This window comes from Cajanus cajan, chromosome 10 (genome assembly GCF_000230855.2).
Source record: "Cajanus cajan strain Asha chromosome 10, NIPB_CcT2T_4, whole genome shotgun sequence".
Taxonomy (NCBI): Eukaryota; Viridiplantae; Streptophyta; class Magnoliopsida; order Fabales; family Fabaceae; genus Cajanus; species Cajanus cajan.
The window spans coordinates 41,674,063-41,688,932 of NC_138526.1; the positions used below are offsets into that span (position 1 = coordinate 41,674,063).

The 14,870-nt window shown below is 28.7% G+C and overlaps 1 protein-coding gene across 1 annotated transcript; it reads left to right on the forward strand.

Annotated features, from left to right (window-relative positions):
- The first annotated feature begins 9,260 nt into the window (after positions 1–9,260).
- On the forward strand, positions 9,261–13,482 carry LOC109816494 (uncharacterized). The gene is made up of 7 exons (XM_020381540.3): positions 9,261–9,615; positions 10,449–10,823; positions 11,199–11,275; positions 11,435–11,471; positions 11,598–11,760; positions 11,844–11,982; positions 12,950–13,482. The coding sequence occupies exons 2-7, from the start codon at positions 10,496–10,498 to the stop codon at positions 13,289–13,291; spliced, it is 1,086 nt and encodes a 361-aa protein (XP_020237129.2). The 5' UTR covers positions 9,261–9,615; positions 10,449–10,495; the 3' UTR covers positions 13,292–13,482.
- The last annotated feature ends 1,388 nt before the right edge of the window (positions 13,483–14,870 follow it).

A 14,870-nucleotide genomic window follows, 5' to 3' on the forward strand; every position in this document is an offset into this window, starting at 1 on the left:
CTTGATGACTTTGTGATCCAAAGAGGGATTTACAAGGGTCTTGTCATTAAAACTTGAAAATTTTATTGTTTTGTGTATTTTTACCTTGAAAAGAATCCATTTTTTCATCATTAGGTTACCACAAAGGAAATTATGGAACGAGTTTCAAGAAACATAAATGGATATGTGTCTGTCTGAAATATAAATGATTCCGACGGATATTACCCTTAAGTCATCATTATACATGAGGAATGAACTTGTTAAATTGTGTTTGTTTATTGTAGAGAATAGGATACGATATATAATTTTTTGTTTCTCTTTCCTTTTTTTCCATGTGATGTTTTATGTTTTTCATATCCTGGCCCAAAACCCTAATCTCCAAGTAGGAATGATAAAATAGGCCAATCTGACTTGTTTAAACCCAACCCATCATTGACTAAGCAAAAATGAACTAGATTAGATTGTCAAACGAAAATAAGTTAAAAACCTTGAGCTGCCCTATCTAAGGTTTGAAAATATATATATTAGAAAAACATTATTGGCCCCTCTTAATAAAATCTTGGCTTCGTCCATGATGATTTGAACAATATTGTATGATTATCACTACAAGAAAAATTAGCATTATCTACAGAAGAAATTCGTAGATAAACATGAAAATTCGTAAGTAAGTGTTAATTATCTATGGAAAAAAATTCATAGGTAATAAGGTTGTAGATAACGTTACCTACGAAAAAATTTTCGTAGGTAACTTTCCATAGGTAACGCTACCTACGAAAAAATTTTCGTAAATAACCCACAAAAGTTGTTATTTACGAATTTTTTTGTAGATAACGTTATCTATGAAAATTTTTCCGTAGATAACCCACGATAGTTGTTATCTACGGATTTTATCTGTAGATAACTTTTGAAATTTTTGTTTAATTTTAATAAATTTATTAATGTAACAACCCTCATATTTGACCTCTCAAGGATGCTATTTCATGATACTTCACTTTTCAACATGTTTTGTCTTACTACACATTTTCTGGGAAACTTCCCTGAAGGTCACCCATTCCTATATTACTCCAAGTCAAGCACGCTTAACTGTGGAGTTCTGATGAGATAAGCTACCGAAAAGCAAATGCATGTTATCAGTATAAGTAGTACAAATTAATTCATTTAAGTCATCCTCAACTATACAATCTCATACTTATACTATTTTTGAATCCCTCTCATTTTGGTATGTCCAGACCGCTATAAAAATATAAAAATATATATGATAATTATATTACCAATAATAATAATTATATTATATTTAATTAATCTTTATATATATATATATATACTTACTTTATAATAAACAATCTACTTATTTCTATTTTAAAATTAATATTATGATACAATTTAAAATTTTTATTATAAATTTAAAAGTTTAAATAATAATTTATATATTTTAAAATGATAAGGGCTATAATAACACCGGTGTAACTTTTACTAAGTATTACACCGCTCAATAATTTTATATTAAATGTGAATTTTAATATGAACTTTCAATCTAACGGCTGAATTTATAAAATTCACATTTAAAATAAAGTTATTAAGCATTGTAATACTTAGTAAAAGTTATACTGGTGTTATTATAATCTTTCTCTTTTAAAATATTATTTTTATAAATTAAATTTTAATATTTTAAATAAATTATTAATTAACTTAATATATTTATTCATCTTAAAATATGACTAAGGGAGGCGCATGCGAGGAAGAATGACTAAAGGAGAGCGTTGTATTTTTTAAATAGTTACAGTACTTTTAAAATTGGTTAAAATTTAACCAATCTTAAATGTATTCACATTATTTACAAAATTGTCATCGCGTCACTATTAAGATCGGTCATCTTTTAACCGATCTTAAAACCTCGATTTTAAAAAAAATTTGTACTAGTGAAATATCATAACATTAATTAATTAAAACCAAATCTTGTCATGTAAAAACTCAAGTGTTAAGCTAGTACAACAAGGAAATGCATGTAAGTACAAATGTTATTACATATTAGAAAAAAAACCAAATCTTGTCATGTCGTTTCTTAATCGAATTTTTTTAATAAACATTAAAACGGACAACAAAATTCTGTCTCTTTTAATTTTAAGAGTGTACTTTATGACATTGTTTTTTTAATGTTTAAAAAACGAAACTCTTTATAATTTGTCAAAGAATCATAATCTTTTCGTACCTTCAATGTTTTAGATGTTCACACCTTCCTTCCATAGGAAAAAAAAAAAAAGAAATAAAGAAGTCTGGCAGTTTTATCACAAGAGTGGGGTATAATAAAAAGTTAAAGGGTGTATTAATTAGTGTGTATGATAAAACAAAAATTAGGGGGGGTGTAAAAATATTATAATGATGCACTTTATGCAGATTGATCTAAGTTTTGTAACCTACTGAAACAGTAGAAATAGGTGGATTGACTCTTAGTCAAATTTCTTAGGGGGGTTTGCATTCTTATGTTTTTTATTATTTTTTTTTTTTTACTACTTTTTTACGTCGGATTTCGTAATGTTTGACGTAAATTTATGTCGGTTTTGTAGGTCCGACGTAAAATTTACGTCTCCTGCTTTTACGTTGATATATTTTTTGACGTAAAAAACTCAAAATATCCAACGTGGTACACCTCTTTTGTACTAGTGATAATCTAAATAAATTATCCTACAAGCTCAATTATTTTTTCCAGGGATGGAATTTCTTGAGATTCTGACTACTAATAAAGAAAGTTGCAAAACCACATATATCATCCATCTGAGTAATAGCACGAAGTTTACAGCTAGTTTCTTTGAAGCGAGATGAACTAGTAGCCAAAATGGTTGCAAAGTTTTTAACCCCGCAAAACATGGGCATGTGATCAATTATGAAATGATCTCTCTTAGTACAACTACACAGCATGGCATTATTCTCTCTCTGTCTGTGTCATAATAATTTCTAAGATTATTTTCTTATGAAATGTTTCTATTTGCTTTGGCGAAAGAGTCGCCGCGAAGGTAGGCACTATATATGCAAACACACCCACGCGAGAGAAAGCACTTAGACCTTGAAACGACCTAGAATCTTTGCATGCATTATTATTTTATCACGAATCCAATCTCACAGATTACTAAGATGAGTAACAGCCAAAATTCTTAGACTGTGTAATCAGATACTTGATCGAGAACATGGGAAATAATGATGAAAAAAAAATGAACTCATTTACAAAATTATCATCCTATAGAGTGTACGTTCTAGCACTACATTTCTTTTTTGAGTAAAAATTTAAATTATTCTTGCTTGGTATATATACATCAATTTCATTAAGTCTCTCCATGTTTTAGAGGAATATTTGGTCGCATATATATTATTTAGACTATAGTGGTTGCATTTATATAAGTATTACAATATTGTACTCCTTTCTTATTGTTGGAATATGCTCTTAACTCTTGAGATATATTATTAGCACATTTTGACTATTAAGGAGAAGAAATTTGAGTTCCGTTGATTGGCGCAGGTCATAAACTTCTCATGTTATAGAATTGATCAAGATATAAAGATATTGAATCCATTTACATTCGGCCATTTACATTTGGTAGCGACTATAAAAAAAGTTACTTTGATAAAAACTTGAAACTATAATTTATGGAAGAACTCTTTATATAATTTATATAATATTCAAAAGTTGATAATTAAAAAATAATCTATACAAATTAGATGTAACTTTCACTGATTAAATATTATTTTAATACTAACAAAAATCGATTTTGGAAACATTAGTCACATTAAAATGACCTTCTTATCTCAAGACAAACCTTATGAACACTAAATCAAAAAGTTAATTTCTTTAAGAAATTAATATATTCTATCAATAAGAAATATTATAATGGGGACAACCAATATTCGTAATAACGAAAAAGACAAGTTTTAGAGCCTACCAGTGGAATAGGCAAGTAGTTGTAGTATATAGTTGTACAAATTAATGCACAAACCTATGATTTTACATTTATATGATAATTACTACCTGAATCTTGTATACTTGTTCTTATATTTTGTCACTTCAGTTGAGGAAGTATCACTTTTTTCCTAAACAAAACCCGAACATCCAGTTAACACTACTAGCACGGAGAACTGTTAAATATTAAATACTCGCGGAGAAACTATGCCTATTTAGGTAGACATAAATGCTGACATTAATCTTGTTGACAGCACCTAGCTAATTAAAAAGATAGGTTATTTGTTATTTTTCAAACTATTTTGGTTACAGTGTTTTTACTAGAGAAAAAAAAAAGTAGATAAGAAATGAAATAGAAATAAAAATTGTTTAATAAAAGAGAAATGAAAGAAAGTTAATTAAAAGAAATCATATGTTTTTTGAATAAAAAAGTTTAAGTTATATTTTTTTACAACTACATTTATACATCTTATCTTACCATTAATTTCATTAACTTTTATTTTAATTTAAAGGTTATATTATCAATTATATTTCACATATAATATAATGAATTATATATATAACTGATATTTCGTAACCACATACGCATATTATATGCATTTTTAAATCAAGAGAATGATATCAATTATATAGTATGGAACAGGAGGAGTAGCGGGCAATCGCATAATCAATTATGCTTTAATGTCTTGGTAACGGATTTTTCTAATTGAGGGTAAAAGGAGGAAAAAGAAAAAAGAAAAAAGAAACATTCATCTTCACTTTCACACAAATCTCCTCAATTTTAAGGTATGATTGTGGGACTCATTAAAACAACCTGCACACTTTTATATTATGCTTTTCTATCAAACAACTATAAATAATAAACTTACCCCTTAATTCTCACAGTTCCCTCCTCCTCTCCCTGTTGACCTATTCCATCGGAGCAAACACGACGTTAATGTAACATATACAGATCTTGTTTATCATTTATTATAAAATCGTATAAATTAAGAAATAAATAAATTGGAAAATCATTACAAATAAAATAAAGAACTAGTGAAGAAATTTAGTTACGAAAAATTGTTTTATCCTCACTATTTTGAGTCATAAATATAAATTGTCATTAATTTTATTTTCTCTCGTAATGAATGTGACTAAAATCATCTTTCAAGAGCCTAGGTGCAAGAAGAGTTTCTCAAGGTATATTTTTAGATGAAGTTAAGCTAGTCTGTTTTGTTAGGCAGATTCAAGTTGACTAAATTGAGGAGTCTAGCTCATCTTGTTAGAAATAGATGGGAGGTAAAACATCCAAAGAAATAATTTCTATCAATAGGTCATGAGTAGGCATGACCAAAAAAAATTTGTTTTGGTTAAAGTATGGTTTGGATTTTCTCCCAACTTGTTAAAGCAAGGTCTAGTCTGGAACAAATATATTTGACTTGAGATTAAATTCTTTGTTTTTTTTATCTTATTTGAATTAAAATATAATTAATAACTTAACATGTATTTTATTTAAAAATAATAAGTAAATTAAAATTGTAGAAAAAGGTGTCGGGATTCCTTGGACACAATAAATTCCGATAAGAATAAAATTGAAATATAAATTTTAAACCAGCTTTTTTTTTTTTTTTTTTTAAGTCGAGAACCTGAATCTTTTGTAGGTATAGGAACAAGGAGGACAAAATTCACCTGGCTGCCCCACTGTGATGCCTAATCAATAGCTAACCAAATGAGTAAACTTTGTGAGATATATATGAGTATTCAATGTTATGGTCTAAATAACCACACGAAACTTGTGAGGCACGAGTATTAAATAGTGTCTCACTAAAATTATTTTACCCAATACACTTTACATACTCAAGTTAGTTCACATCAATTAATAGTTAAGAAGTTTTTTAACAATGGATCACAGTCACAAGTCAAAACATGTGAATTTAACATTACATGAAACCTAAAATCTCAAGGTATATGTCTGTGAGTCTTTATCACATATATGTTGCTTAACAATTAACATGTTGATCTCTATCTAATATGTTGAACTTCTTACTAACACTTGCAGTTTAGCACATCTTGCATAGGTTTTTGAATTGCTCCAGAACAATGTAAAACAATTAACTAGTGTAGGAAAATGATGTATAAACACCCCATGCTAGTAGATAATCAAAGAGAGAAATGCTAATATAATATATAGAATAATATGATAAAATATAAGAGACATAATTGTGAAAATAATGATACATAACTACTAATTATTTCATTATTATCATTAACATATTAATTATTCTATTAACTTTGACATATTAAATTGGTATTAAATTTTTTTACTAATTATTTACCAACAGATTGATTGTTTATATACAATAGAAGAAGTGATATAGATAATTTATATTTTATGTACTTTCCTTTATATTCATTATTTTTTTTATAATATTTGTGGAACTTTAATATGTTTTGATGTCAAATGTACGAATTCAAACACGATATTATGTAATTAGGAAGCAAACTTGATTTTGGGTTATACCAAATAAAATATAATTTTTCATTCTTTTATAACAATAATGATTGTTGATAAGATATTTACATTGTTAGAGTGTCCAAATAAATGCATAACTAATTATCCTTCGAGAAAATAACAACCACTGGCTTTGGTTTTAATTTAACGATAACCACATCTACCTCCGTTTCCGGTAACAATTCCAAGTAGAAGAAACAAAAATGTAAACTAGGAAGGAAAAAAATATTATAGCAGATAAGGGAAGAAAATGACTTCACTACTAATTAGAAATATAAAATCTATATTTATAAAGTGAGACTGAAATAGACGTAGCAAATTGAAAGAATTACATATATAAAATTAATAATTAAATTAGGTGGTAGACCTTTGCCAACGGGCAAAAGATGTTATGATATAATAAAACCTGTAATTCTGAGAAAGATTCTTTGCTTCTCTGCAAGTGTTCCTAAAATATAGAACATGTCAACTCCCATGCACAGAAAATGACAAACAAGAAAAGTTTTGTATAAGCCGGTACGTAGAGCTACGAGAATTCTCTCATTTCCTTGTGAATCTGCACGAGAACCGATTTCTTCTCTCCTATGTAGCCTTTCCAATCCAATACTTTTGTTTAATCCTTCGAATATTTGTCTTCATTAAGTTTCTCTCTCCCTCTCACTCCTCCAACACACGTAAAACTGTGTTCATACTAATCTATAGTCAAAATTGGGTGTCTTGTTGCCAAAACCTAATCCTTGAAAATGATTCCTCATTGGGACCTACACTCTGCGATGAATTGAATAAATATATAATCTCCATGATCTCATGACAAGTGGCTCAAATTCTCTCTAAGATGCTCGAGAAAGTAAATCCTTGGACAATAGGGAAGACGATCCATAAATAAGACAATGTGAGGGAATATCAAATATGACACAACAAGACTATTGTAGTATTGTATTTACCATGCATGCATCATCTTGTATTTTACTTTGGCTGTCTTTTTTACCGTATTCTCTTCCCAATATTTTTTTAAATATGTGTCTGCAAACAAATATTGAAGTTTATTAATCACATGCATATATATAAATAAATTAATAAATAAGAGAGAGAGAGAGAGATTTGGTTGGTACTTTATTGAATTTTAGGTTGTTATGCAAGCTAGGTCTGTTGAGTAATTCTGCAGCACTAGGAAAGATAAAAGCTCAACTACTTTTTTTACAAAACAAATTGAAGGAGAAGGAATGATAATTCGAATTAGAACTCCTAAAACCAAAGAACAGTTATAGAAGACATATTATTATTTTATAAAAATATATTTAAACACGTGAGATATTAGATGTGAGATCTATTTCACCAGTCCCTTAGAGCTGATAAATGATAAATTATTGATTGGAGTGTAGGGAAAGAAAATCATCGATATGTATATTAGTTCAACATTTTTTTCCGCAAGTGATATTTAAACACTTTTAGTTGAGTTCCATATATCATTCACAGCGGATGAAATATATACAATTACTTACATCACCAAAAAAAGTACTCAAGGGTAGCAGTATATATATATATATATATATATATATATATATATATATATATATATATATATATATATATATACTCGGACATATACAAGCATTCAGAGTTAGTTTCCGAGATAAAAGAAGCATATAGGACAAAAACTTTGCCCCTACATTTTCTTTACCCCTATCATTGCCAATGTCTCCATTATTTATTAGTTAAGACATACTGACATTAACTTTTCGAGGTTATAGATCATATATATTTGACTATTTTATATTTTGGGATTTGGAGTTGATTATATATTAGTTTAGGACTTGCTAGGAGTTCTACTTTTCCTACCATAAAAGAGTCGAAACGTAGAAAAATAATGGATATTGCTTACCAAGACAAAACTTTGAAAAGTCTGAAACATCTTTGTTTTTCAAGTCAGACTCTTGAGGCGGTTGTGTCTTCAGTGTCATAGGCCATATAGGATGAATATATAGAGTACTTTTTTTTTTATTGGAATTTCGGTCTTAATTCTATATACTGCTCGTTATCCTTCTGCTGATAAATAATTCACATATATAGAATTATCGGGTTAATAATGTTTTTATACCTCCACATATATGCTTTGTACTAGCTTGTCACATTTAAAGGAAAAATTAAGAATTAAAACCAACTTAATTAATAGGTTATGTAACACGCTATCTAAAACGATATAAACCAAAATAGAAGAAAATGGATTGGTTCGGACAAAAGAATGATAGCAACTAGAATGCATTAAGAGAGAGTAGAAAAGGAATTTATAATTGATTTGTTTGAGGATTAGCTAGAGCTCAGAGTTATAAATCTTGGTCAATATGCTTCTTCAAAATTGATATGTAAATTACTTGGGCTACAAACCTAAGAATATTTTTATAAAAATAAAATTAATCAAAAACAAATGGGAGTTGTCAGTAACAGAGGTCAACTAATGACTAATAGTAAAGATTATTATCAGGGAGAGGTAGGCAAGAAGGAAATTGGAAGAGAGGCGTAGGGACACAACCTGTCAAAGAAAATTGGAAAAATAAAAATAAGCTTAAAAAAAATCACATGATTCTCAATAGTCCAAAATAGGGGTCATAAGTGTGCCTTTGATCTAGTGTGTGTTGTTAGCTCTTGCTAGCTACTTGCAAACTCAAATGTTTTAAAATCAAAATGTAAAAGGATTAAAAAATAGAGAAAAAACACAAGTGGTTTTGTCCGACCATCGTCTTCTACATGTAAAATATTTTATTATATTTGAATATTCTAATTTGTGAGAATATTTGATTTGATGTACGATGACTAATGGTATTTTAGGCTTAATTTTCCTTACATTCCAACCAGTCCCACTTGCTAATAATGGACCCTGAGCTTCTTAATACATAAAGGAACCTTACCACTCAGTAATCTCTCTCTGTGCACATATATAGGGTTTCCTTTCATCAACAGATATTGGATCCATGAACAAGGGTTCAAATACTATTTCTCCTTGATCACCCTTTTTTCTGCTTTTGATCAGTTTCAACACTGATTTTGGGATCTCCAAAGAAATTGGTTTGGTTGGATCTTGGAAAACAAGCTTTTGCTTCTGTTGAATCATCTGTGGTGGTTTTGTTATTTGGTCGCAGTTACCTAATTGGAAGGGATGTATACTTGAGGCTGTTATTAAGCTTCATCGTCATCAATGGTTTGCACAAAACTACTTTCATCTCTCTATTTCTATCTCTATATATGCAGCTATCTCTCTTTCTCTCTTGCACCTTATGAACAATTCAAATTGTTTAGTCTTCTCATCTACATGTTTTCGATATTCTTTTCAAATGATATAATATGTTCACTTATCTTTATAGCAATAAGCATTTGTATTTGACTTCAAGTCTTGACTTTTCTTGGTTTTGGATCTCATCCTTCTATAGCACTTGAATTCAGAAAGGCTGTAATTTGTTTTCAGAATTCTTATTCGTGTAATCAATCGTGGAAGTTTCAAATGTGAGTATTAATTAATTAGAAATCCCCCTATTTCCTTAATTTCGACACGAAAAAAAAAAAAGGAACAGGAAATAACCTTTGTGTAAAAAAAATAAATAAAAAAAAAGCTTAAGCACAAACTAACTAATATTCACAGTAAGAATTTAAACTAAAACTACATAGATCATGTACTACACTTACACTTAGGTATAGGTAGTATATTGTAGGTGATGCGATTTTCTATATACATGTCACAATTTTCAAATTGTGTAGGTTATATATTGGTGAGAGTGGAATTCCAAGACCTAGGAAGAAGCAAAGACTTGTAAAAAATTTATGGTACAAGTGTAAGAAGACAGGGAGTCCTTCTAAAGCATCATGTATAGTGTCTTCAAAATCAGTACAACTAATAAATTATACATTTAGTTTTACCCACATATGAAACATATCATCTTGGTTATGCCAATATATACTTATTGAACAAATGACAAAATTATAAGGGGATGTGTTTTTCGTATCTTTCTGACCATCACTCTATACCATCTCTACTAGGAAAAAAGGAGTATATAGAATTAGAAGAATTGATTACTTAAATAGAAATGGATGAGAGAATTTGCATATCCGAAGAAGACAAGAGTAAAGGAAGCAAACCCTCTTCTCCAAGTCTTAGAAAACGTTCATTGTTCGATTTGAATGAAGAAGCTGTGAATGATGGAGATGATAGCACCAGTAGTGATGATGGCCCAAACAATGAGATATCATCTCAAGAAGGTAATTTGAGTAGTAATAATAACTCAAGTGAAGAAGGGAAAGAACGTGCAAATACGGTTAGGCAATATGTGAGATCCAAAATGCCAAGGCTCCGTTGGACTCCTGATCTTCATTTGGCTTTTGTGCATGCTGTTGAGAGGCTTGGAGGACAGGAAAGTAAGTGTAACTCATTTCAAGCATATAAACTTAATTACTAGATATTTTTTTTGTGTGTGATACAATGTTATAAACATAAAGCATATCAATTTTGTCAATAATCAATATCTGTCAACAAATTAATCTCATTATTTTTAGTGATATCTTTTTCTATAATTACATTTTTTTTACAAGACTTGAACTTAAAATCTTATTTAAAGAGACTAAATTTATATCCACTCAACCTAATAGCTAGTAACCAAATGGAAGAATTGGAAAATTTTATAGATTAATTTCTTTTGAACTTGAAACAAACATTATTTCTCAAAAATTAAGTCCATTCCAAACATTATATATTTTCGAGCCTTACGTTTTCACTGATAATATTGGATACAGGAGCAACGCCCAAGTTGGTTCTCCAGTTGATGAATGTGAGAGGACTTAGCATTGCACATGTGAAGAGTCATTTGCAGGTATGATCATATCTAGAATCTCAGCTATACAAAACTTAATGGGTTTTGTTGCTTGATATTATTGTACTCCAGCCAGCAAAAATTAATTAACTGGTCCGTTTGCCAAGTAATATTTTTTATACATTCGTGTAACGCCTTAGTTATATTTTTGAAATTCAGATGTATCGAAGTAAAAAGCTTGATGAATCTGGTCAAGGTAAATATTTCAAAACCTTAATATTGTAGAAAATTGTGAACCATGTTTGCACGTGGCATGCCTATTTCATGATTCCAAGGGTTTACATCGATCACATGCATGATTATTCAGTGTGTTTTCTTTCAGTTTTATCCCAAAATAGGGCAATGCAAGGAAGGCATGCTATTTTTGACATGTACGGAAGACTTAATGCCCCACGACACTTTGGCGTTGATAACAGGAACTATCTGCCATCATCTCTGTTTCTGGAACAACCACCTTATGAAGTCAATGCTCATGGCCCTTCAAGGTATCAGAAGATTTATATGTATATTAAAACATGGATAAAGTTTTGAATCTTTTGATATATATCTTTAATGTTATTCTCTGTAGATTACACCCCACAGGGCTTTTCAGTAGTCACATGATCGTAAGATCAAGTTCAGTGTGGGACAAAGATTTACATAATTACCAGTATCAACGTAGTTCCTACAGTCCTAACTTCACTAGCCGCGCCAAGTTTGATGCCGAGGTAATATAAACTGCTGCATTAATTACTCACATTTTTTAATTGCATTTATAAGATAATTGATATTTGATTTGCCTAATTATGAGAAATAGGTAAGTTAAAATATTTTATTAATTATATAAATAATTTTAATTCAAATAGGATAATTTGATTTTGAATACAATCATTTATTTATATATATATATAAGTGAAAACGTGGCGTCATCTGAGCACGTACACCTTTCAATCCCCAATTTGACAAACAAACAAAAGTATCCACCCCTCCCTATATAAAAAATGGGCATATATTCATAAGAAAGGGGTACAACATCGGTTAAAATAAGTTTTTTAAATTATTGTACAACTGATATCAATCCTCACAATAAAAAAATGTAAAAATATAGATATAGAGAAAAGAGATTATTTATTTAAGGGTAAGTTTTAATAGATTTATTTTATTCAATTTTTCATATTTTACATTATATTTTAGTGATTTAACTATTAAATTAAAAAAAATTTATGATATATATTAAATCTGCCAATTCTTAAAATATTTTAAAATTATTTGATATTTCATTTCATTAATTTAAATTAACAATAAAATATTTTTATAATTATCTGTTAATTTGAATTAATAAAGTACAGTATTAAATAATTTTTTAATTTTTTAAAAATTTACTAAATTTATTTATATATTAAGAATTTTCAATTTAACAATCTATATAATAACTTGATGTTTAATTTTATTTTTTCATTAAATGATTCTTAGATTCTATTTTTGTGAAAAATTTAAAGAACATTTTTTTTAACAAAAACTATTGGCATAACTTAATTTATATCCAACTTCATAATATTTTTCATTAAATTAGTATTTTCTAATAAAAAAACATTTACATTAATTGGTAATGGATTTGTGCGGGAAAAAAATCATATTATATAGTAATTTTTATATGGTTAATTAAGTTTGGTATACTAATACTTGGAATTGTAGGTTCATAATGTGAAAAATCGAATGCCAGAATTCATAAATCATGTTCCAGCATCCAAACAAGGCCACGTGAAGGATCAACTAGAAAGGTTGAATGAGAAGAAAGGGCCACCTAGTTTCATGGAGCTAAAACTAAGTCAAGATTCAATAAATGTTAGAGATCACCTGATGAACAAAGATGCAGAAAGTGAACAAGAAATTAATACGAGACTCTCTCTTTCGTTGTTCACTTCCTCATCCTCAAATTCAACACAGCAAGCTCAATGTAGGGAAAAGCATAAAGACAATACCCATGTTGAGAGTTTTTGTTTCCAAAATTATGCACCAAGGAGTCGTTTGGGATGAGTACTTATTAGGATCTAACCGTGTCAAATAGAGCATATAGGAGTGAGATCTTCTAAGTACTTGTCTTAACAATCACATATATGCATGCATGGACCTTTACTCGGTCTTCAAACTAAATAAGTAATTTTAGTTATTTGACTTTTTATGTCATTTACATAAGAAGAATTAATTAGAGAGAATATTATGCATTATTATTGTCATTTAATTTGATTTAAATAATAGACCATTGACTCAATGGTAGATTCAAACCCTAGAAGAGCCAGCTCAAGCTCTAACTTCAGGTTTGTAGGGGGGGCTCATTAATAAATTATAAGAAAACCATCTCTCTCTCTAAAATTTAAGGTGGATGTCAAAACAGAAATTTCAACCAAATGATTTAAAAAATATTTTAAAAATGAAATCTCTATTAAGATAAGGTTCAGTAAAATTGTGGTGGTGGGGGGCGGGGATTGAAAGAAATAATCCCTTGTTTTCTTTTAAAGATTAGTTTGTAAGAAACAAGAAACAATAAGTTAGGTTCAAAATTTGATTTATGCGCAGAAAGGATGGGAACTTAATCTTACAACAGTACTAATTAATATGTTTGCTCTAAAATAGTTATTAAAGTCAAATGTTTAACTTTATAATATCTTTACAAATATTTATTTTATTTTATTAAAATCAGTATCAATACATACATTTCATATCTTTTAAAAAATAATTATTTCTTTTTTTCTATCATCATCGTAAAGTGTAACTTCTATTAATCAAATATTATTTTGACACATACAAAAATTAAATTTAAGAATATTAAATTAATTTTCATATTTCAAGACAGACTTTTGAATAATAACTTCTCTAATTAATTAATTAGTAATTTTTTTAAATAAAAAATTGATATTGCTTTATTATTGGTACAAGGTAAAATATTTTTTTTTAATATAAATAAAACTTAATTAAAAGTGTTTCATAAACTTCCTAAAGAAAAAATTTACTAATAAAATTTTTATATATTTAGACCAATTGCATATTCAACACTTAACGTTAAAACTATAAGTTAAACATTTTTTCTTTGTCCTACTTCCTTGATTATCCTTTAATCTATTATATCTAAGACTAATATCGTAAAATTAAAGACTAATATCACTTATAATATTGTAATCATTGTTAACTTGAAGAATTTTTACACAATGAAAAATTACAGATTAAACTAAAACAATCACATATTAATTAATCAGTGTACTCACATGGTGATTTCTAATAAAAGATGATATGTATAATAACATTTCTGTCTATTAATATACAGAAAATAGCACCACAATTCCCATTGCCAGTTTGCCGTCGAGTCCATACAATACAACCCATGTAACGATGAAATAATTAATTGCAAATTTCTCTCTAACCCCTAATCGATCGTGCCATATATGCGTAGCCTGAATACATAGTGAGTGACCAAATCGGGATATTTCATATATACTCATTCTCCAACACAACACTCAGCTCCTCCACCACTATTATCACCTCCCTTTCTTTCCCGAGACCTATTGGAGTCGTCATGTTCACCGCAAGAAACTATGGCCATTGATATTATTGAGAGGGA

Excerpts from the sequence above, each read along its gene's own strand:
- LOC109816494 (XM_020381540.3), top strand. The coding sequence starts at position 10,496 with ATGGATGAGAGAATTTGCATATCCGAAGAAGACAAGAGTAAAGGAAGC. Across the intron at positions 10,824-11,198 it reads GAGGCTTGGAGGACAGGAAA|GAGCAACGCCCAAGTTGGTT; the intron begins GTAAGTGTAACT and ends TATTGGATACAG. Across the intron at positions 11,983-12,949 it reads GCGCCAAGTTTGATGCCGAG|GTTCATAATGTGAAAAATCG; the intron begins GTAATATAAACT and ends TTGGAATTGTAG.